Source organism: Diceros bicornis, chromosome 5 (assembly GCF_020826845.1).
Source record: "Diceros bicornis minor isolate mBicDic1 chromosome 5, mDicBic1.mat.cur, whole genome shotgun sequence".
NCBI lineage: Eukaryota > Metazoa > Chordata > Mammalia > Perissodactyla > Rhinocerotidae > Diceros > Diceros bicornis.
The window spans coordinates 35,327,930-35,352,809 of record NC_080744.1 but is presented as its reverse complement, the minus strand read 5'-3'; the positions used below and the strand labels follow the sequence as shown (position 1 = coordinate 35,352,809).

Sequence of the window (24,880 nt, the reverse complement as noted above, 5' to 3'; positions counted from 1 at the left end):
AGCTAAAGAGAACGTGTTAGGCTTGTTCTGAGAAGGGTTGTGGTTAATGTCTTATGAGGCTGGTGGGCTGGGTACCAATAGTAACATGGGACTTGAAGTTGCCTGGAATCCAGTTTACCCTTGATCACATGTAGCTGTGGAATCTTGGGCAAAGATTTAACCTCCTGGCCTCAGTTTCTTCACTGGTAAATATCTGGGTTTTTTGGCGGGGTGGAGTGGAGTAGGTGGAAGATGGACTAGAACCTTCTTGGTTGCTGTATTATATTTCTGATAGGGCAAGCAGGCCACATCTCAGTGGTGTTAGACTCATCATAGCACATCATTACTGTCTGTATCATTTCTTTATTCCAAGTCAAGCAATTGGTGTCTAAAATATAGACAGATTTTTGGCTACATGGAATAAGACAATACGCCAATGGCAGGAAGTGGTGTCCTTTTGCCTGGGTAGTTTTTATGACCAAGAATTTTATTGATTGGGAATTTCTGCTTTAGAAGCATCTGAGGATCCTCTCATGACATGCCCATATCCTTCCTTGATTCACTGGCTACACAGCTACAGCTATGGATTTTGTGCACACTTGGAGACCCGTGGTGCCCCAGGATTTAGCTTCCTGCAGCTAGACTCTCTTAGTATTGTTCTTTTAGGTAGGTGCAGACTGAGACTGCTTTCCAGAGCAGTGCCATACTCTGAGCGTAGTGTGCTCAGCCGTGGAAAGTATGTGTGACTTCCTCCAGAGCATGGGTGTAAATCCAGCCAGAGATGCTCTCAGAATATCTCAGAATCGTAAAAACGGGAGGAGGACCCGGAGATCAGATCCAGGCCTTCAGACAACTCTCAGGGGTAGCAGGCTAGGGGGATCTTGTCTGTGCTCTACAGGAGTGCTTCTCAAACTTGATTGGGCACTGGAATCACCTGGAGTGCTTAGTAACTAGGACTGTTAGACCCCATCCCTGCAAATTCAGATTCAGCAGGTGGGTGGGTCCAAGAATTTGCATTTCTCACAATTTCTTCGCCAGTGTTAACGTGCTGGTCCATATTTTGAGAGCCAGCGTTCTACAGTTTCTTTCTTCCTGTTTAACCCTCACCACCAGAAGATTAGGATGGGGCTACTTTATGTTGGCCAGTACATGTGGTAGAGAACACCATGGCTTTCCTACAGTGATAAGGCCCAGGCCAGCTTGTAGTTGCTCACCATGACCACTAACCCCATTCATGGGAGTAGAATAGAATTTTAACTACCTACCTGTTCCTGTGGTTGCATCTTATTTCAAATTAGAAGATCCTTTAGGTCAGTGGCTTGCAAAAGCCAGTTTAAGAACCAGTGCTAGGCTGGTTGCATAAACAAACCCAAGGAACTTGTTAAAAATACAAATTCCTGTCCCTGCCCTAGGATATTTTGATTCAGTAAGTCTGGAGTGAGGCCTGCGGACTCAGATTTTTACAATTGTTAAAAGATTTTTAACAATCTCCCCTGATGATTTAATCCACTTCAAAGTTATTTATCCACAGGTCTTGAATATTTCTTTCCATGGTCACACACAGTGTGTCCCAGTAATGCACAGCTTTTTTTTTTTTTTTTGGTGAGGAAGATTAGCCCTGAGCTAACATCTGTTGCCCATTCTCCTCTTTTTGCTGAGGAAGATTGGCCCTGAGCTAACATCTGTGCCCATCATCCTCTACTTTATATGTGGGATGCCTGCCACAGCATGGCTTGATAAGTGGTGGGTAGGTCTGTGCCCGGGATCTGAACCTGTGAACCCCAGGCCACCAAAGCAGAGCATGAGAACTTAACCACTGCACCACTGAGCTGGCCTCTGCACAGCTATTTCGAGTATCTTTGCCCCAAACTTAGAGGGTGCTCTTCGTCAAAAGATTAGCAACCTGTTACAAGAAGCATGCCCGGTAGTTCTTTATTTAGTGTTTCATCATCAGAGGTGGCAATGCTGGTGGAATGGCCTGTGGTTCAGCCTCTCAGAAAGGCCCTAACAGGCACTGAATTCTTCAAAGAAGCACCGTTCCTGGCATGTCTAGAAGTACCTATGTGCACACGGGTGACCCACCCAGCCCCTTAGGTACTGTCATAAGTGTAGTTGCCCCCAGTTTGGGATTATCAAAAAGAGGGGAGGGCCCGTGAATAAGCCCACAGATGAAAGTTGAGTCGTTCCCTCACCCAGCAGACAATCACTCGGTATCTGCTCTGGGTCAGACATGGAGGTATGCTGTCAGGATAAAAAGATAAACAAGAAGTGGTTCCTGCCCTCAAGGTTCCACCCTTTTGAACCCTAACTTCAGGTGCTCAGATGTACGCTGTTGTCTCTGCCTCCTTTGGCATGTGCATCTGTGCTGATATAGACAGCCTTTGCACCACAGAAACTCATTTGGCACAGGTGCCAAAGATTGACAACAATCTTACATACACACACACAGCCTTAACACGAGAATACAACATCCACTGTAAGAGCTGCTAACTCTAGCATCATCTCTACAATTTCATTTTAGGTTGTAGATTACCCAGTTGCGTTTGAAAATTTTTCTTTATGCTGTTGTTGTCCTCTGTGCTGGAGTTGGTTCACAGTCCATTGGAAGAAAAAACAATGGTATTTACTGTGTATATAGAGAGGAAAATTCCTCACTTTATAGAAGTATAAACACTAATATTATTTAAAAATCTAATTCTAGTATCTAGTTATTATAAAAATAGGCACACTTTTCTATATAATTATTTGTTACACTGTCTCTAACCTCAAATATTTTACAACATTTATATAAAATGGACTGCTTTATATGAAAATTCATGTAATGTTCCTGTCTCTTCAGTTTGTCAGTCATCAAAGGATGCTCAATCTAGCTATATTTTCTTCTTGAGCTAAATATAGTGAATCATATAGTTTGAAGGTGTTACCAGCCCTCTTTGCTTTTAAGCAAGAGAAAATGCACTGTGGAAATGCACTCTCTCATTTTTAAGGTCATTGATTGGGTTAAAAAGGCAAATGCCTTTTTTTGTTGAACTTCCTTCAGTTGAGCCATTAACCTTTTAAAATAAGTATATTCAAAAATCTATCAAAAAAAGCTAAATGAGATTTTAACAAAATCCTGACAATTTCAGCTTAAACATATACACAGAAACCATATGTGCTTAGGAAGAAATATATACACACAGGCATTGTTTACAGTGCGTGTTTTTATATTTAGAAGACATTGAAGGAAGAGCCATTCCCTACATACATTATCTGAAGTGTACATCTAGATAGCCCACATAGATTTTACATTCAGAGACAAAGATATCTTTATCCATGGTGGGTAGACAGACAGACTGACTGACTTCAAACTTGCACTTGCAGTGTGGAATTTTTTTCCTCTGCTCCGGGTACTGCTTTTCAAAATCGCCTCGGGCTACAGAACAGCACCTCAGATCCCCAAGGCCCACTGCCTGGCTCCTAATAGCCACTCTCCATCTGTGTCACATGAACAGCTGATGAGATCGCTCCAGTGTCTGTATTTTGGAGAGCACATCCACCCAGGTTAAAATGCTAGGGTTGCCAAGGAGCAGTCAGAAGCCATTAGTGTGGGTGAGAATTTGCCTTGCAGCAGTTCCTTGGCATAGTGGAAAGCGTGTACGCGTGTCCCTGCTCGAGCTTGTGTGTGTGTGTGTGTGTGTGTGTGTCTCCTTGTGCGAGTGACCCCCTCGTGTACATGGGTGTGCAGGGAGGGTGGACAGATGAAGACTAGCCTCCATAGATCCAGTATTCAAAAGTCAGCTGCCTTTTGTTTCCCTGTACTTTGATTAGTTCTTTGACGATTTGGGGTCCCTTTGACTCACTGTTTTTTTTTTTTTTTTTTATCATAACAGACGGCAAAGAAAAAGAGAACAGCAACTTCGGGGTCATGCTCTAGTGTTTGGGCAGATGGAAGGGAGCTGCTTTGCCTTGGGGCAGGGTGGTTGTAATGAAGTGGCCTGTCAGTCTGTAAATAGTGAGGGTCATCTCTTCCATGTGATGGAGGGTATCGCATTGCAGTGAAAATGGAAATGTCAATAAAATTAATCTGCCAGCTCTTTGCTGTGGCTTTTCTGCTTCTCTGGTCAAAGAAGGTTGAGGGTTTTTTCCGTGAGAAAGGAAAAGAACAGGTACAGGGAAGCCCACGGAGCAGACCCAGAAGTTAGAAGGTGAGGGGCCCAGTGGGCAGGACGTCATGGCGTAGCACAGTCCAAGAGGAGAGAGTGGGTCTGGGAATGAGCTGCTGGATCTATAGCATTCCCCGGGATGCTGTGGAGCGTCGAGCTCAGGCTACATTGAGCACAGAGTTTATTGTTTTAGGCTTTCTTGGACAAGGTTTTTACTTAGCATGGGATTTATGGCATTTACTGCTAATGAACGTCTATTCTTAAATTACAAAAACCCCCATCTCAGCGCAATTCCCAGATGTCCTTCCAGGACCCGGGCTTCTTAAACACCAGCAGGGAGCATAAACTCTCCACTTCTCTGTTTTCCTCTTTCGTGTGGCTCCAGGCTAATGATGTGCAAGGAAAACACAGCCATCTATAAAGCCCCAGTGCTGTCCCCCTATTCTTCATTTATTTTGCATTTGATTATGCCACAAGTCGGATCTTGTTTCTTTCCTTTTTTTAAAGTTATTAGTTCAAATATTAATGTAGGGATATGGCATATATTGCTGCTCTTGATTGATGCCTTCCCAAAAACAGGAAGACGTGCTCGTATGAATTTTAAGAAAGTAGGGGTCCTGCAATGCCTTGCCAGAAGAGTTTTTCAGATACATAATTTAGATGCCCTCCAGGCAGGCTTTCAAGGCATTTTTGCCGGAGGGCAAGAAAAAATAACTATGACTGTTAAAAGTAAATGATTTTTGCTAATGCACAATTAATGCCAGAGAAAAGCACAGAAGAGAAAGATGTTGATAGAAACTTCTGATTAAGTGAGCACCCTACCTTGATGTGTATCTTTTTTTTTTTTTTTTTTAATGATAATGATCAGTAGTGCAGAGAGCTAAAAGTTTTCATGTCATGCTAATGCTGAATGCAGGGTCATCTGAGGAGTATGTGAATGTGCGTGCTTAGGAGGTGACAGTTCTAGGAGGGGCTGAGCAGGCAGTGTGTTATGTGCAATGAACAGTGACACAGTTACTGTCACCTATGCAGGCAGCCTAGAATATATAGACTACAGAACATTTAACTTGATTACCCTACAGTATGTGTTCACTATGGGCACAGGGATGCATTTTCACCGAATGGGTTTTCTGATGGCGGTTTTCCCACATTGGATTCCATAATTGACAAAGAGCTACTGCACTGTGTCAAGTGCACAATTATAATTGAATTAATGATATGGGCGAGTGTGAGACACACAAAATTAACATTTGAAGAGGCCTGGTTTAATTTTGTCTTTTACATATTTGTGTCTCCAATTATACTTTAATGAAAGAGGATATACCCGCTTAATGGATTTCTTTCAACAAGCTTAGCTGAGCTCATCATTAGCTGCACGTTGTTGTTGGCACCCTTTCTGTGTTTTCTCTGATGCATTTTCATTTCTTTCTACTAGGGGACGGTTTAGACAACAGTGTAGCTTCACCTGGCACAGGTGACGACGATGATCCAGACAAGGACAAAAAACGCCAGAAGAAAAGAGGCATTTTCCCCAAAGTAGCAACAAATATCATGAGAGCGTGGCTCTTCCAGCATCTCACAGTAAGTCAAGATGAAAGAGAAAAAGAAAGTTTTGTTCCTTTGCCTTCTCCTAGCAAGTTGTATGGGCTCGTACAGATTTTTAAAAATAAGGTCTATTTTCCCTTTCTTGAAATCTGATGACGCACAGAGCAGTAAAAGTTTTATCAACTATCACCATCCAAAGAGCACCCTGTAGAAAGGAGGGGATTTTTGTTTTAACAGGCTGTGAATGAACCTTATTCAAAATGGTCTAGGGCCCTAATCAGTATATATAAGTAAATTTGTTATTTATGCTAAAGATGTGAGAGCAACGTCAGATAATGCAGCCGCAGCCAAGGGCAATGGCTGTAAGGAGCTCATGAATCCGTGAACATTGCTGATTACACTCTTGCTGAAAGCCGTCTCCTCTAGGAGGCAACAGCAGCACCTTGCCACATACACGTCCAAGCTCATGGTGTCAGGTGCGACTCTGATCGCTGAAGCAGCTTGCAAAGATGTCACGTGTTTATATGACAAATGCAGAAGGCTTATAGGTGCTATAATGCCTTTGTTTGTAAGGTGGAGATTAAATGCTCTTTTTTAGCTGTTCAAGTCCATTATCTTATAAGCTAACCCTGTTCACTTCTGGAGAAAGATCAAATATGTGCAACATTTTTTAAGTAACAATTTATCTTTATCTTTTTGTTTGCAGTTGCTTTTATGTGTCGGTATATACTGTTGGCTCTAAGACTCTCATGCCAAAAAAAATTACAATATATTTTTACAGAGGAACTAGGCACTTATCTATTTTACTATTCATTTGGAAATTCTGAGAAAATGCTAAAGATTTCAGAGGCTGTTTCTTGCTATAAGATTGTTTTCAGGCCATTCTATTTAGGCTAATGCTTAAAAATAGGGTAGCACACTGAAAGCTGAAGCTCTTCTTTGGTTATCCAACTTGTGTGTTGCCATGCTGGATGACATTAGTTACAGTGTCGTGGGTCCAGGACAAGGTCCCACTTTTATTTATGGTGGCGGCTGCTGATCTGCTCTTCTAGCAGAGCTACAAAGGGCAAGGGCTAGAACCACAGTGGGGAGGGCAGAGTGATAGACTCACATTCCTAAATCGGCCATTTTGATGTCAGGACATTAGTAGCAAACGAAGGTGTATCGACCTGGGCCGTGGTGTCAGGATTAGCTGGGAGAACCAACGAGGCTGCCATGGCAGTGGTTATTCTTGCCTTGCAGCCATGGCCATTTCAAAGGTCAGAGCCCTGCACTGACTCGGCTCAGAGGAATTAGACAGAACATGCGGTCTCTGGGCTGATTACTTAACCAAAGACAAAATAATGAGTCCTAAGCAAATACTGACTAATTGAAAGGGCTGTAAATCCATTACATATTGGTCAGGGATAATCAGGAGTATTTAATCACTTTTATCTATTCAGGAGCACTGAAGCTGCAACAGCAAAGCCCTGAACCTTGCCTTGTGGTTATTATTCTCATCATTATCAAAATTACTTCACAGCTGTTCTTTGCTACATCACCTCAGCTGGAGATTTACTAACCTGTAAAATGTTTTTAATTTGGAAGTCGAGTGGGTACGAGGGGAGGGGTTTCTCATTTTTAACCGAAGGTTTGTTGGTTCGAGTAGCGAAGAAAGCAGGCTGGGGCCAATGGACGGCCGGAAGCCGCTCTGTCCCCGCAGCTCACCTGTTGGGTTTCCTCGCTTTGTCTTCCCTCATGTTCAGCCTTTCTTGGCTGAAAATAAAGACTTCAACAATTGCTTTCCAAGCAAACGTCTCCGTGTATTTTCAACCCCTCAGTAATCAAAACCGACATCACAGAACAGCAGAACCTTGGAGAATTCGGCTGCTCTGTTTACAAATGAGGAAACAGACCCAGAAAGGGAGGTGATTAGTTCAAGGTCCGGCTGGGACCAGGGCCCAAGCCTTCCTTGTCCTCAGCTCTGCTTTTTTCACCACGTTATGGTGACTTTACTAAAATCGTTATCCCCTGTAGCAGTTGCATATAAATCTCACAACCTCTGCCATCAGTTCGCTCAGCGACAAAGGGGGGAGATATGGAGAAGCAGAGTGCTGTTTTCTTTACTTATTTTTAAAGCTCCCTGCTCCCTCAAGTTTTCCGAATTGAGAAGATTTTCTTTGCACCTGTCTCTTCAAGCCAACTCTCTCCTTCACCGGCCATATTCTGTGACTTGAATCTTCGGAGGAAGTGTCCAGAGCCCGTGCTGGGCCTCCTGCCTTGTCCTGTTGATGCCTTATCTCCCACCTCCCTGTCCTGGACCGAACCCACCATGCACTGTGGCCACTGGTGAAGAATCGTGGGTGGCCAGTGATTCCCGGGTACTCATTGTGCCTCTTCTGTGCAAAGTGCTGCAAACCCACTGCAGGATATTATCCCCACCCCAAGAGTGCTTTCCTCTAGTTAACTGTACATGAGGCTTTGTGTAGAATTCTCCGTCCAACTGAAATTTTTAATTAGTGCCTGTCCTCGGAGTGGGGAGAGAAGACTCGAATAGCCTGAGCTGGGGTATCAGAAACTGGCGTTTCAAGTTCAGTTTTCCTCTGTCCTGGCTGAACCTCGGTTAAGTCCATTAAGTTCTCTGGACCTTGCATTTCCCTATTTTTCAAATGAGGGGTTCACGTTGCAGGATCTACACGTTGCAGTCTCCTTTCCTGCGCTCCTGTGTTTTGGTTCTACTCAGGAACGTTTCGTCAGAGTGCTCTCTGTCCAGCCTCTGGTCATGCATTCCTCTCTGTCCCCTTTCTCTGACTTTCCACCAAGGGCTTTATTTTTCTCCTGCCCATGACCTTCTTTCACAACATGCCCCTTTCATTACGTTCTCCCACCGACTTTGTCCCCCACGTTTTCTCTCTGCTGCAACTCTCTTGTATCATAAGGAAATTCTCCTCGGCTTTCTCTTTGAAAATTTTTTCCGTCTTCGTGCAGACTTTACCCCAACCGCAGAGCAGAGGTTCGGTAACTTTGATGAGGATGGTCCTGTAAAACTTTTACTTTACAATCTTTAATGAGCTGAAAGATTTACTCGGCTATAATTCTGAGCTCAGAAACCGAGAATAGAGACCCCTAACTAGCGACATGTTAATTTAGACTTCTTTTCTTACATCCACTAACAGGCATGAGGAGGTCCTTGGAAATAGAGATGCCCCACTATATTTTTCTGTCATTTAATTAATTTCAACTTTCAAAGTGAAATGTTGGCTCTAACTCACTGAAAATAGATGTAGTCTAAATTATTATTTCATGTAAATTTCTTTACAAGTGCATGATTCAATGTGCATTCCTCCATTGTTAGTCTCTTTAACATTATTTCGAACTGGTTTGTTCCCTTTTGTGCAGTATGACCTGTTCTTGTATTACAATAATCCCCGATGTACCCTTTTTTCTTTCTTTTTTTAAAAAAGAAGCTAATTGAATTATCTCATTATTTTAATTTGTTAAGCAAATGTATTTTGCATCTCAGGATGTGTTCTTAAAGAAGGGGGCTGCTAAGGCTTTGCCCCCTGAATGGGCCATTGGCCCATTTTGACATTCATGCATTCATTAACTAGCAGAACATAAAAGAACTCTGGTTGTATTTTTTTTTCCAAACACCCAACCAGCATGGAGCAACTTTTTCCTATAAGCCACAGGGGTCTCTCTACATATGTTCTCAACTGCAAGCTATTGTCACCTATTCTGAATACCTCAAAAGGCCCAGAGAAAAAAGAACCCCACCTCAACAAAGGCCAACTGTAGCAATTGTTACGTCTTAGTCTCAATATGACAAAAATCATTAACCTTCAGTTTTCTTGGAAGAAAAAGTTGCACTACAACTGTAACAGTTAAAACAATCTCTCAAATTCCTGTACACCACCAACTTTAGGGGAAAAGGTAATAAACTTGCAGCTAATTGATTATATTGAGGAAAATATTTAAACTAAATCCAAAGTGGCATTTGAAAAAACAAACTATTTGGTGAATTGAGGAATTTATATATTCAGAGCCAAGCACTTTGAATTTGCTTGATCTGAGGCTAAATAATTAGTTTCTAACTACCAATTTCCAAAATGTCTTTTAAAAATCCTCTTTAAAAGACTCATAATAATTTTAAAGAAATAAATCAACATATATCTTTTTCGAAATTCAACTACTGAAAATGTTGTATGTACTATTATCCTCCCTTCTATTGGTTGACGGCTCTGCCTGGCTTCTCAGACTAAGAAATCTAGTGAAGATCGCGGAAAGAATCTGTTGGAAATGTATGTGCTTTTGCTGGAAAGTACCCAGTGGCAAAAAAACTTAGGGAAATCCTAGGGAAGTATGTTCCTTTCACTAACACATGGAGATTATGATATGTCGTTTCAACTGTTTTTATTTGACTTCAAAGATAAGGAAAGAAACAGCAAGAAATAATACCCTGGCTAACGGTTTATTCATAACCATGAAAAACTTCTCCACACCAAGAAGCCCTCAGTGTGCTCAATTAGGCTCTCAGGCACCTCCACTTGCCACCTTCAAGAGCTCCCCTAGTTGTGCTGCAAAGAATATATTTGATTGTGGAGTGAAAACAGGAAGTGCTCACGCACAAAGACACCACTTGCTCGGCCCAGTTTCCAACTGAAGGTCTTCTTATTTGAAAACATAAGGATAAAGCTCACACTTAGGGGATGTGGGACTTCTTTCAAAGGTATGTGTACGGAATCAGGAGCAAATTTACTTTAAAGTGATATAATATCATGCAGCCTTCTTGAAACTGCAGATTCTAAAATCTCTGCCCTTTTTTCATGGCAAAATGCTTTGTCCCCTCTCCATCTCTCTGGTGGTGAGGGAGAGGGATGAGGCCTGCCCCTCAGGTGCTCACTCGTCTTAACTCCTTGCCTATTAGGGTTTGTTATATGGGATTTTTGTAAAGGCCTCTGTTTGGTAATAAAAATGTGTTTCAAAGTATATCGTTCTACAAAGACAATGTATCCAAATTATGAGTAAATACAGCTCTGTGTTACATTAGAGAAACGTGTATCTCTTCCCTAGTGAGTTCATCAAGACCGTATGATAGTCAACTTAGTCATCTCAAATTTTTTATTGTAACGTATGTGTGTACACACACACACATACACCCCCACACATGAGAGAGAGAGACTGACTTAGACTATTTTGCCTTTTAACTTGTTCTCTTTATCTTGCGTAGATCCAGATGGCTTCTTTTCTTAAATGAGGTGATACAGTGTCAAAGTTAAGAGCACAGGGCCTGGGGGCCGGCCCCGTGGTGTAGCGGTTAAGTGCGAGCCCTCCGCTGCTGGCGGCCCGGGTTCGGATCCTGGGCGCGCACCAACACACCGCTTGTCAGGCCATGCTGTGGAGGCGTCCCACATAAAAAGTGGAGGAAAATGGGCACAGATGTTAGCTCAGGGCCAGTCTTCCTCAGGAAAAAGAGGAGGATTGGCGTGGATGTTAGCTGAGGGCTGATGTTCCTCCCCCCAAAAAAAGAACACAGGGCCTGGAATCTGCAACACAGTAGATTTCTGATCTTGAGCAGTTACGCTCTTTAAGCCTCATTTTCCGTATATGTAGAATGGGGATAATTCTAGAACCAACCTAGTAGGGTTGTTGCAGGGATTAAATGAGATAATGTAAAGCATTCAGCCCCATGCCTGGCTGTTATAATAAGTACATATTATAAACTAACTATAATTCTTATGTTAATCTTTGAATAGCTAGCAGGAGGCTTTGACCAACTGGGCAACCAAAGTTACCACTTACTTTCCTGGGACTGTGTGAGATGGAGAGACCAGGTGTTGCCAAACAAATCCCAAATGGCTCTCAGCAGGAGAGAACATAGTCTAAACTCAGCCTTTGAGAGCCATATAAACATTTTTTTTGTGTGTGTGAGGAAGATCAGCTCTGAGCTAACATTCATGCTAATCCTCCTCTTTTTGCTGAGGAAGACCGGCTCTGAGCTAACATCTATTGCCAATCCTCCTCCTTTTTCTTTTTTTTTCCCCCCCCAAAGCCCCAGTAGATAGTTGTATGTCATAGCTGCACATCCTTACAGTTGCTGTATGTGGGATGCGGCCTCAGCATGGCCGGACAAGCGGTGCGTCGGTGCACGCCCGGGGTCCGAACCCGGGCCGCCAGTAGCAGAGCACGCGCACTTAATGGCTAAGCCACGGGGCCGGCCCCATATAAACATTTGATGGCTGCAGAGTGATGCTAGGTGAGAGCTCCGGCGATCCTGGTGCCCATGGAAAGCCAGAGCATCCTCATAAACCTTCTGGGATGGGGTGGGAGGTGGAGAAGAAACTGGTAATGGAATAGTTCAGAATGCCTCAGCTGGGGGCTACTTTTGGTAGGGAATGCTCTTTTTCACCGTAAGGGGTCCAGTGTGTGAAAAGAATCTGGAGTCTCCAGCTTTCTCAGAGTGTTAAGGTCTGGGCTCTCTGAGAGACAGCACAGTATGGTTTTTTAAAAAGAGGTCACCGAATATGAAATTAGAAGAGGTCTGTGATCTTGGGCAAGCTATTCAACATCTGAACCTACTTCCTTACCTAAAAAATGAAAATAGTAAATACGTGCCCTACTTAGCTGGCTGGGTTGCTGTGCAGTCCAAATGATGTAGTCAATTTGTGAACTGTAATGTGCTGTACAAATGTCGAGTATTTTGGTCTTTTGCTCATGTGCTTGGGTGTCCCACTGCTTGAGGCCTCTAGTACCTCATGAAATCGCCAAGGGTGAGAGAGCTCATGCTGCCCACCTTGTTCATCTCTGCCCCAGTTTCTCCACTTGTCCACTTCCACAAGGGTATCCATGGAGACACTGTGATAATTTCCATCATTAGACATCTTTTCAAGGGCCTTGAATGGTTAATCAAATCAGTATTTCATGGATATGAGTCATTTCTACTTGGAAATTTGTGCCTTGGTGATTCTGAGATCCGTCTACTTAATGCTTATCGCTATAGGCTAGGCCAAATTAATACCAAATATAAAATGCTGGCCTTACTTATACAGTCAGAGGTGGCCTTTCTCACATTCGGAGGTACCCATGTGCACTGAATATGAGTGGGGCTCGTGGGCTGAGAAATACATATGTGGAAATGCATATGCGGAACACACAGCTGAAACACACCAGCTGAGAGAGCTTCCTGCAAACATGCAGCATAGGAAGGCTGCCCCTAGCCTTAGCCTTTGCGTTGTTTTTCTGCTGCCAGGAGAAAACATCTGTGAATTATTTGAATGGAACCTTATACTGGAGATCGTCTGAATTGGTGTCATCTCTGTTTAATTTCAGGAAATGATGTCACAATGCATTAAATAACAATGCTGGGTGATTTATTTTCCTGTGGACATGCTGTCTAAGCATTCCTCTTCTCTTGCAATGTTTCCAATTAATTGTAAGCTTGAGTGTTCTTCCTAGTTCATAATGATTTTGAGGGGTGGGGGCGGGAGATCGGGATGGGAAGAATGGTAATTTCAGAGGTTGCCGAGGTTCAGAGCTAATGGCACATCCGTCATGTCCTTATTGGGACAGGAGAGGACTGAACGTTGGGGCTGTGATCACCAGGCAACCTACAACAGTGTCGGTTGGTTTTAAAAAATGTCTAAAAAATAAAGCCTGAACACTCTGATACTAGCTGTCCAAAGAGCCACTAGATAATTTTAATAGCGACCTGCATACTGTAGCTTCTGCCTTTATCAAAGTTTCTATGCACTCCCTTCTTCAATAAAGAATAGAGGACATAAGTCAATTCTGTGTGCCATCTGTCATCGTTTTTACAATTTCTCAAATTAAAGAGACAGGCCAAAAATTTAATGTTGTGTTGAATCGTAGAAACTCCTCTAGAAGAAATAAAATTGCAAGTAAATTTACTTTGTCTCTCTTGAGGGGAAAAAAAAATTGCATCCTGCTGTGTCATAACCTTTTACTTGTAGTCTCAATTTGGTGTTTAGAATTGGATTATGAGGAGTTCTGCATGTGAAAGACTGATGTGTTTGCGATTCAGCAGCCTTTGTCCACAAAGCTGAATGACTCTGAGGTAAAGTCCCCAGTACAGTAGTGGTGGCAGTGGCCTTTCACGAGGGTGATGAGCTCTATGGTCTCCTCAACTCAAAAACATCTGGTCAAGACATTAGAAAAGTACATCAGACAATCCCATCTAAAAAGAAGTTCAGCTGAGATAGAGTAAGAAAATTAGGTCCCAGATTATGAGCTACTAGCTGATAGACACATTTTAAAAATAAGTGAGTGAGAAGATTGAAGAATGAAATGCTTATTAAATTACCATCAAAAAGAAACTAAAATAATTATTAGCTCAAAGTTTAACACCCAATTTCATAAAATATCACTCTAAGTATAATTGTTTAAAAATGTGATAAAGAATTCAAGGAGATGGAGAATTGAGGACCCTTGAATAAAGGAAAATAGAAGACATGTGCATTTCTGAATATTCAGCTATTTAAAAACTTCAAGAATAGAATGCCATTAAATGCTGTTTAGTGAAACCCCTGAATATTCATTCAGATCATGGAGAAAATTTCCATTTCTTCATTCCACGTGACCACTGTTTGCAAATGTACCCTGTGGAAAGGTGGAGTTATTGGGAATTAAAGGCCAAGCTGACTGGGTTATGAGAACACTCACTGGCCCTCAGCTTGGTTGCAGGATAGGGTCATAAAGTGACCTTAACGTTCAGGATTAATTTTGATTTGAGAGACTGTTACTGCACAGATTTCAGAGGACTCCTGGAAATGCCCTGCCTTCTCTGTGCTGTAGTCTGTTTTTGCAATTAGGAACAGATTATGAAGTGTTAAGAGGATATCCAGCCCCGCTGCTCCTGTTAAAAAGAGTGACTTGGGTAGGAAGCATGAGGTTGGTTGAATGGAATCTACCTTCCTACATTGATATGCTGGGTACCACTTTCTAAATTGATTGGCAGCAGTTGTTTACAGTATGCAAAGTAATCACTGGCACCCTTTAAAGGTGTATTATCCTCTTAAAACATAATAGTAATGCCATTTTTATGCTTTTACATTTGCTATTCATATTTTGAACTGCCAAGTCCCAAATCTGCCAGAACTAATTTAAGTTGTTTTTATCTAATAGTGGATAAGTTGTCAAGTCACAATATAATGGCAAGATAATTTTTCTTAAACTATAGTTTTACTTCTTGGTTATACTAGATAACATGAATATTTGTTGACTCTGACTTGATTGTCCACAAAAAGAAAGATTACAACTCAAGTGATTATTATTGTGGGATTCTGAGATGACAAGAAATGAAAAGGATGTTATTATTTAGTTATTCTGAGCATTATAGAAAATTAACACGAGCCACTAATCAGCCCTCTTCCAATCAACCTGCTCCCCCATTTACTGATATGTGATTTGCCTAACACGGCCAGATAATGAAGAGCCACCCTTGTTAATGCCAGCACCAAATCTTGTTGCTGTTCTTACTTTTAATACCTCAGTTATTGCGTTATAACATAACTATCTAGCTATATTTACTTTATGCATCATTCCCCTACATTCACAAATATTCCAGACTTAATTTTGACTTGGAAATTTCTGGCAGTTTCATAACTGATAATTTAGAAAGGGACAATCTCATGTTCATGACCCTAGTCATACTGCAGTTGTAAAATGGCTTATTTCTTACCCTGGACACATGGTGTGACCCCATCGTAAGCCGACAATAAACAACCTGAGTGTACTGGGGGTGGTGCTACACTAGTCTTTCAAAAAGAAAAAGGCTTTTATCAATAGAAGAGATGAATGCTAGATTATTCCCTGTAGGTTTGGTGACATGTTGGAACTCTCTGTAAAAGCAGTCTTATTTTTTTCCCCATGGTGAAAAGTTATAGGTTCCATTTCAGTGTTTCAGGATACCTGCAGGCAGCTCATGAGGAGTTACACTTGTTTTAAACCATGCCTCACAGTGAATTAAAAAAAAAAGTAGTAAGATGGCATGGGCAATATGAGATCATTATTAGTCAATTATAGGCTCAGTTCAGTTTTTGCATTAGCTTCTAGGAAACCATAAGTTTAGACCTGTGTGACAAAATCCCACTGATTACTTGATGACCCTTTGATGAAGACCTCTCCTATTGCTTAATCCTGTAGCTTTTATGTTTGCTTAAGTGATAATCAAATATGACCATGTGGAAAGGCATCAGATTTTAATATGACTTTTGTTACCAGCCTGGGAGTCCTTTCAAAACAGTTTGAAATATTTTATTTTTGCAGAGCAAGTTTAAAGAAAAGTGTGATTTAGTTCTCTTTGGTTCTTACATGCTTGTGATCTTAGGTAAATAGAGAGGGGGTGCTTAAATTCTCCTGAATCTATGATTGGGCCTGATTGGAGCAGACAATGGAAATGTCTGTAATTTGTAAAAGAATCAGCACTTTTCCTACCTTTAGATAGTTAGGACAATCTGTTAATTCTTTCTGCTTTAAAAAAATAAACATTTCAGGGCAGGGAGAAAGAAATTTCTACTGCTTATAGGACTATGTATATATATACCAGAGGCAGCAGAATTAGGACCAATTTGAAGTGACTTGACTAGAATCCTAGTCTCAACTCAGCCTTTTGCTCTCTGAGTTATCTTGGACAAGTCATTTAATTTTCTGAGTGCTGGTTTTCTCACCTCGTTGTTTTGAGGGATAGCTGAGATTAAAAATAATCCTTTGAAAAGGGCAGAATACTATGCAAGTATAAAATGATATTCATTAATGTTTTTATATAATCCACTGAAATAATTAATTTGCTCTGTCTTAGCTCCATGAAACCTGAACTTGGATATCGGTGAAACACTCTTCAAAGAAAAATATTGTATTTGTTTCTTTGACCTAAGTCTGTTTGGAATAGGGATCAAATCCTACAGTTGGCATGATATGCACAAGGAAAGGGGCAAATGACCTTATGGACCATTCATACTGTGGCACGGTTTTAGTGGATCATGGGTCAAAGTAATTTTTGGAATTTCTTAAACTCAAACTTAAGAGAAAGAACTGGATGATATTTTTACAGCTTTGAAACAAGCTCCTTGGAGATTTGGACATCTTTGCTCTTTGTCCATAAACTCTTCATCCTGAAAGTTAACCAATTCACCAGCCTCCACTTTTCATCCTGGCCAAGCTGGTGGGGAAAGGCAGTTTTACATCTCTAAATAGCAATCACACAGGCCCACTGTATAGAAGGTGGAATCCTATGAAAGATACAGGATTATCTCATCGCAGCCAGAGACTAGTGGGATTGTTTTTTTTTCCTGAAGATAGTTTCAATCTGGTTGCTAAATTAGACTATCTTTGATTCTACATTCAGAGATTTGTGGATGCCACATCTCTTAAGACAGAATCCTCTTTGGCTGAAGCAAGAATATGTATGGGAGAATAGCGAGGAAAGCTTGGAAAGGTATATTGAGGTGCTAGGTTTAGACACGTAAGCCAGATATTTGAGTAGGGGAACCTCTGCGGAAGTTAGAAATGATGAGACTATAGTCTGAGAGTTGGGGTTGATCTTTGTAGAAGTAATGCTTGAAACCATGGCATTGAATTAAGCTAAGTGAAGAAGGGAGCACAGAGAGAGGGGCTTAGATGTAGAATCTTTTTAAAAACTACAATTAAAGGGAGGAAGAGAGAAAGTGATGAGCAGAGATAAAGAAATCAGACTAGCAGGAACATAATCAGATCATGCGAAGAAAGTAGGAATTTCAAAGTAGAGGAAGTAGATTCTGTAGAAAGATCAAGGACAATGATGGCTGAAAATAAGTCTTTGGATTTGGCATTTGGGAGTCACGGCGGGGGGGTCTACCTTTGAATTCTACTGACTGAGGAATGAGCAGCGAAAGTTGGAAGGGAACAAAGGAAGGAGAGAGGACAGTGCTGGGAGTGGCAGAGTTTATCAGCAGAGGTGATCAGGTGAATCAGGTGTTGCATCAGCAGTGGGAAGGGATCCAGGGGAGAGAAATTGAGGTGTAGGTTTGTGGGGTGGAGAGAATGACAATGGATAATGCAAGGTTCAAGAAGAGGAAGCCAGTGAAGATGGGGTCAAAGCACAGGTAGAAAGGAGACAGACACATTTTGTAAAGAGTAGGAAGAAAGCTGAGGGAATTCAGAAAAGAGCTTTTCTAACTGGGTGAGTGGGAACTGTGAAAAGTGTGATGGAGAATGAATTAGGAAGGCACAACACTGCAGCCTTGGATCAAAGAGGGCCGGGCTGGAATGGACCCTCTCCTCATCATTTCATCCTTTCTCAAACAAATTTCAGGAACCCAGGAGCAAGAGGCGAAAGCAGACAACAGGAAAAACCTAAGCCTGGACTTGACAACATGGGTGAGAGGGAGGGTTTAGTGAGAGAATTCTTGAGCTGGCTGACTAGTAAGTCAAAATTCCAATGAGATATTCTTTCCTTGGATCATGACTGAAAAATGACTTTATAGTTCATCTAAATAATGAAACAATGAAGAAAGGTCAAGATATTTTTGGAAAAGAAAAATGAGAGAAGTCGTGCACTGAGTATTATTAAGATAGATTATAAAACTGGCCAATACAATAGGCAGAATGATCATTTGAACAAAATAAGAATACACAAATCAATCCAAATATATAAAGAAATTTGTTAATTTTGAAGACATCAAATCAATTAAGGAAAAAAAAGAATATTCCAATAACTTGTTTTTGGTTAATGGTTTAACTATTTTTGAAAAAACAATCTATCAGTACTCTCCATTAAAATAAGTTCCACATTTAAGAGTTCTTTGAAGTAAATGTAACTATTTCTTTCTTTTTTTTGTGTGTGAGGAGGATCAACCCTGTGCTAACATCTGCCAATCCTCCCCTTTTTTTTGCTGAGGAAGACTGGCCCTGGGCTAGCATCCGTGCCCATCTTCCTCCACTTTATATGGGACGCCACCACAGCATGGCTTAGCAAGCAGCGCATCAGTGCACGCCCGATATCCGAGCCGGCGAACCCCAGGCCGCTGCAGCGGAGCACGTGAACTTAACTGCTTGCGCCACTGGGCCGGCCCCCTGTAACTATTTCTTTTTCCTTTATTTAGTGAAATCCTTTCAGAGCATAAAAGCAAAGAGATTATAAAGAAAAATGGTGATAGATTTAATTAAACAAAAATAAAAATTAAGAGCTTTTGAAGGGCCGGCCCCGTGGCTTGGCAGTTAAGTGCGCTCGCTCCGCTGCTGGCGGCCTGAGTTCGGATCCCAGGCACACACCGACGCACCGCTTCTCTGGCCATGCTGAGGCTGTGTCCCACATACAGCAACTAGAAGGATGTGCAACTGTGACATACAACTATCTACTGTGGCTTTGGGGGGAAAAAAATAAATAAATAAAATCTTTAAAAAAAAAAGAGCTTTTGAATGTGAAGAAAACACTGTAAAATAAAGGCAAACAGTAAACTGGCAAAAATATGTGCAACATCATATAACAGACAAAGGATTAGTGTCCTTAATAAATAAAATTTACAAATCAATAAAGAAAAAAGTGCAATAGATAAAAAGGCACAGATGAATAGGTCCATTCACAAAAGAACAAATACAAATGGCCAATAGGCATTTGAAAAATGTTCAAGGTAATTAATAACCAAATCAATTTAAAAATTAGCAACAAAATATTATTTTTTCCATCAAATTAAGAAAAACTAAAAAAAATATATAGTGTCAAAAAGCACTGTCCAGGGTGGAAGGAAATATTTGTCTTAATAATGACAATAAAAATTGGCTCAGTCTTTCTGGAATTTAAACTGGTAATATGTATTACTAATCATGTTTTTATCCTTAGATCCAGTAATTCAGTTTTTAGGAGTTTATCATAAAGAAATAATAAGAAACATACACAAAAATTATGAAAAATTGGGTATAAAAGTATTTATGACAATAAAACGTTGAAAACCACCTATATTTCCAACCAGGAGACTGTCATGGAATATTATGGACTACTATGTAATCATTAAAAATTATATTGTCAAAAATATTTTGGGATATGGGAAGACCTCTCAATATATTACCAGGTGAAATAAAACAGATAAGGCAGTATGTATGATATGATTGCAGTTTTGTAAAAAATGGATATATGGATATATGCAGGGAAGAACAAATGAAAATGTTAACAGTGGTTATCTTTGGGTAATGAGATCTGGGTGACGTTTTTACTTTATTCTTTATTTGTATGTTCTAAATTGTCTATAAATTACATGCTGTATTTATAATACAGGACAATAAATTTTATTTTAATAAAGAACCATGCTGGGTGGAGAGGCTAAGTGTGGTTGTGCACTGGGAGCACGGGGAGCTACTGAGGGGTTGCAAGTCCAGATGAAGATTAAGAGGGAGGACAGAGAAGCAGGGAAGGAGCCTTTTAAGGTCTGTGGTCTTGGAAATGTAGCATCTGCTCTTGATGAAATCGAGAGCTAGTGAAGTAGAGATGGATGACCTTGGAATTAAGAGAGGCACGGTAGGAGAAAAGTCTTTGTCATATGTATTGAAGCCTTCAAAAGTAGAGGCAAGCATTGGGGTGGAGAGGAACGTTCTAGAGTGTACAGAAGCCATTGAGGCAACTGGAGATCTTAGAGGTCAACAGTCTTCTGGCAGCAGTGGTGGAGAGGAATGACAGCAAACGCTGTGGACTTCATGAGAAAAGTGGGTGGAAAGTCTTAGGTCAGGGGCTGAGAGCAGGGAGTGAGGGAGAAAAGAGAAGAAAGAACAGTCTGGACTCTGTTCCTTAATTCCAGAGGGACTGGTAAGGAGGAAAAATGAGTGACTTCAGTGGGAGAGTATCTTAGTCAGTTCAGGCTGTGGTAACAAATGCCACAGACTGGGGGGCTTAAACAGCAGAAATTCATTTTCTCACAGTTCTAGAGGCTGGAAAGCCCAAGATCAAGGGGCTGGCAGCATGGGTGTCTGGTGAGAGCTCTCTCCTTGGGTTGCAGATGGCTCCCTTCTTACTGTGTCCTCACATGGCCTTTCCAAGGTGCGTGTATGTGGAGAGAGGAGATCTCTCTCTTCCTCTTCTTATAAGGCCACCAATCCTATGAGATTAGGACCCCACCCTTACGACCTCATTTAACCTTAATTACCTCCTAAAAGCTCTGTCTTCAAATATGATCACAATGGGGGTTAGGGCTTCAACATATTAATTTTCTGGGGACACAATACAGTCCAAAGCAGAGAAGTTTTAGGGAAACAATATTTCAGGACAAATTCAAGTTTCAAAAAGTCAAGGATATGGAAGTTATGTTTGTGGAAAAGATCAGAGTTATTTTTATTCCATGACACAGCAGGTGAGGGTGAAGGCAAAGAGGCAAGTTAACTTAGGATGTGGTGAGACAAAACAAAAAGACCAGAAGGCCAAGGGACGTGCCAGTAGGATCGCAGTCCTTTGCTAATAAAGCTGTCTAGGATACTGTCAAAGACGGAAGTAGAGAAACCCAAAGAAAGATCCCTAAAATGTTTCCCCAGAGCACCTGGATGGAGGAGGGAGAGCAGAGCAGGAAGGTGTGCGAATGACTACTTAGTTGGCTAAAATAAACACAAATTGAGTTCTTATTTTGATCATGCTTAAGGTTTGTTTGATCTAGCTGTTTTTCCTTAGAGTTCAGTTTTACATATGCTTCAGCGCCCCAACCAGCTTGTGTATTTTCAGGATTTTTTTTTCTCTCTTTCTTCTCCTTCTTCAGTGTTTAGATCAGGGAGGGGAAGGACGGAGGGAGCCGAGGTCGGCAGACGGGCTCGTTCCCGGGTTTGTCAGGCTGTGCGCTTGACCCTTCCTCGGGACCTGTGATTAATACACGCTTTGTAGAGGAGACTTGGCAAACCCTGCTCTCCACAGGACTCGATTCATAATTCACAGCGAGCAGGAGGAGCAGGGGCTTTGTGGTGGCTTGTTTGCTCTTTGCCGCACAAAAAGCAATGCGTTCTGACCTTCACTGCTATCTAATCAGGAAGTAGACAGTCCTGGCTTGTAGTCCAGTCCTCCTAGGGCTCTCTGCAACTGTAAATTATGTTCGAGCTCCCCGGATCTGGGGCACGCCACACTTTACATTACTATTGTGTATCTTAAAATAAACAGCATCGCAAGCTGTTTATTTTGGTGTTACTATGTATGCAATTTTAAAACAGTGGTTACTTAAACAAATGTCTCTGTTCCCACAGCACTTGAAAGCCAGTGTTTGCTCCTGTGGTTTTGGATTTTGTCGCTTCTGTTTGGATTATATCTGAAATCCACACTGTGAGCAATTGGAATGAACCTGGCAGCACCTAAGACAGGACCTGTTGTTTCGCCCTGCCCTTCACCATGTGCAGCTGCCTTCCACTCTCCCCACACTCTCCCTGTCCTCTGGAGCGCCATATGCACATGTACAAACCTGAGATTTTGTTTTCTTCTTGGGGCACTCAGTTTATCCCCATGGGTCGTGTAGAGGGTCCTTTAAATTCCTGGATGCTGCACAATTTAATTGAATAAATAGTATGGTGATATGATTTCTATAACGAAATACTACTCCCAAATACTCATTTAAAATTGTCATTTGTGAACTGTACATACAGTGCCTATTCCACTGACACAGCTTGGGCAAGATTAACGAGAAGGGGGCAGTGGGCAAAACAGACGTAAAGATATTAAAGTTTTGACAGTGACTTGCCCTGTGACCTTGAGTCCTTATGCCTCCACTGCATGCAGGGCTGAAATAGGGAGGTGGAGTGTCTTGGTAACGCACGCAAGACTTGTGTGCGGGTCTTTGGTTTGACTCACAGGAGGCTGCTTACTAGTACTGTTTCTGTGGGCAAGTTGTTTAACATGTCTAAGTCTTCATCTGTAAAATGGGTAGGATTGTCTGGGTGGGAGGGGGACCAGATGAAATAGAATATGTATAACAGCCTATCTCAGTGCCTTGAATGAGGTTGGTACTCAATAATTAGTCTTTTCCTTCTTTCTATACCCTTCACCTGTGACATGAATTATAGCTGTGGGTGGTGTGGGCATAGTCCCATTGGCTTGAAGCTGCAGTTAATGTAATGTGGGAACCTCAGCGTCTGACCTGGCCTGCTGGGTGATGTTTGGGATAGTCATTACCCGGAATCCGCTTAACCATTAGAGATGGGGCCACAGCTGCGTCTGCAGACTTCCTTTTCCATTCCCTGGTCTGTTTTTAAGGAAAGAAGAAGAAGATTTGAAGTTCTGTATTATGTGTGCTTTACTCCCTGCCATTAGTGGAGATATCTAAAAGCAGATTATAATCATCTTTCCATCTTGATGACATAAATTTCTTCTGTTGTATTGGTACATTATAAGAGAACTTTTTGGATAGGTTTACTGGTTAATGGATGAATGGATGAAAAGCCTGCTTGGATTCATGGGTATTTCAAGAAGTCTAAATTCTAGTGGTACAATTTATTAGCCAGCCATGGTGGTCTAGTGGTTAAGATTTGGTGCTCTCACTGCCATGGCCCAGGTTGGTCAGGGAACTACGTCACACGTCTATCTGTTGTCATACTGTGGTGGCTGCATGTTGCTGTGATGCTGTAAGCTATGCCACTGGCATTTCAAACACCGGCAGGGTCACCCATGGTGGACAGGTTTCAGCAGAGCTTCCAGACTAAGATAGACTAGGAAGAAGGACCTGACCACCCACAAAAAATTGGCCATGAAAGCCCTATGAATAGCAGCGGAGCACTGTCTCATATAGTGCTGGAAGGTGAGGGGATGTTGCGAAAAAGACCAAGCAGGGTTCCGCCCTGCCGTACACAGGGTCTCTAGGAATCAGAATTGACTCCACGGCACTAACAACAAACAATTTATTGCCTTTTATGCTCAGACTAAAAATCAGTCTGCGTAAGAATAATTTTATTCTCATAACTTAGTTGTATTAATGAAAGAAGAATTTTTTTGCATGTATTGTTATTTTTTATGTTTTATGCAAAAATCAACACTACTTTGAAAAACTTAGATTGCAAGCCTATTAGATTGAAATTGTATAGTATAGTAAATCTGAAACACTCATGAGATGATGTGGATCCTATTGGCTAGATAGCCACATTTTCCCCTCCTCTAAAGCACATACATAAGACACTATGCTATGAAGAAATGAAAGAACGTTCCTTGAATCATTTAGATACAGGCTAGATCCAATCACTGTTTTTTGTTGCTCTCTATGATTCCATGAAGGTTACCATGCAAGATATTTTAAGTGTGTGGATTTTTTATTCTAAATATAAAGGAAATACTCAGTGATCATATAGAGTGATTGCAAGCTTGAATAAGTCTTCAGTGTCTCTTATTGGCTGGGTTGCCTTGGGCAAGTTGTTTAACCTTTTAAGAGCCTCAGTTTCTTCCTTTGTCAAATGGGGATAATAATAATGTCTCCTCCCTGGGTTGTCAGGATGCAGAAAGGAGATAATGCACGGGCAAATCTTTTACCACATTGTCTGCGTTAAATACTGGGAAGGTTAGCTCTTATCATCATGTCGGCCCTTTAAGAGGGGAACAAATTTTTTAGTTTTCGTAATTATTTTGAAGGTGAAATAATTTCAAAAGTCTTGTTGTCATCAGCTCACCTCTGTCCTAAACAACATAGAATCCCATTTGCTCTGGAGGAACTAACCGCAAACACGTGAGAGGAGTGTGAGATAGAAATAAATGGGGAATAAAAAGAGGACTTGGGCTGTAACTAGGTAATCTCCATTTTCGCTCTTCTAAGCTAAGAGCGCATCCTAGCTTCCATCCCTTCTGTGGTTGGCCGCCGTTCTGACATACTCTAGTTAATGGTGTTTTTTGTCTGTGTATTACTTTCTTAATAATTAGACATAACCTGGCAAGCTTTCTGTATATGTTTATTCTCTCCCCGTTTTCAGCTGCCTCCAGCTCCTGTACCACATTCTCTTTGATTGTCTAGTTTGACTGTGTTTCCATCTTTCCTCATTTCTTTAATCGCCTGTATGTCACTTGCATCTGGGCTTCAAATAATTGTATTATTTTCTATTGGTTTGCCTCATGGGAAACAGCTCAAAATTCCTGTTACGCAGAGAGTGAAGGAGAATGTACTTTTTGCCCCAATAACATTAGATGGCGTAGTGACAACTGTGTGTTTGTTAAAAAGCAGTTAGCACAAATTAGAAATACTTCACAGCAGATGTGTTTTGTGAAAGGATATGCTAAAAAATTAAACAGAGAATACTTTCCGGTT

General features: G+C 41.3%; 1 protein-coding gene across 9 annotated transcripts in view; it reads left to right on the top strand.

Annotated features, from left to right (window-relative positions):
• The window catches only part of MEIS2 (Meis homeobox 2), a 202,974-nt gene that overhangs the window by 57,665 nt on the left and 120,429 nt on the right, over positions 1-24,880 (top strand). For all 9 annotated transcript variants that reach the window (XM_058541183.1, XM_058541182.1, XM_058541180.1 and 6 more), the window contains one exon: positions 5,560-5,705. In XM_058541183.1, the coding sequence (XP_058397166.1) occupies positions 5,560-5,705 (146 nt within the window). The remainder of the gene's footprint in view (positions 1-5,559; positions 5,706-24,880) is intronic.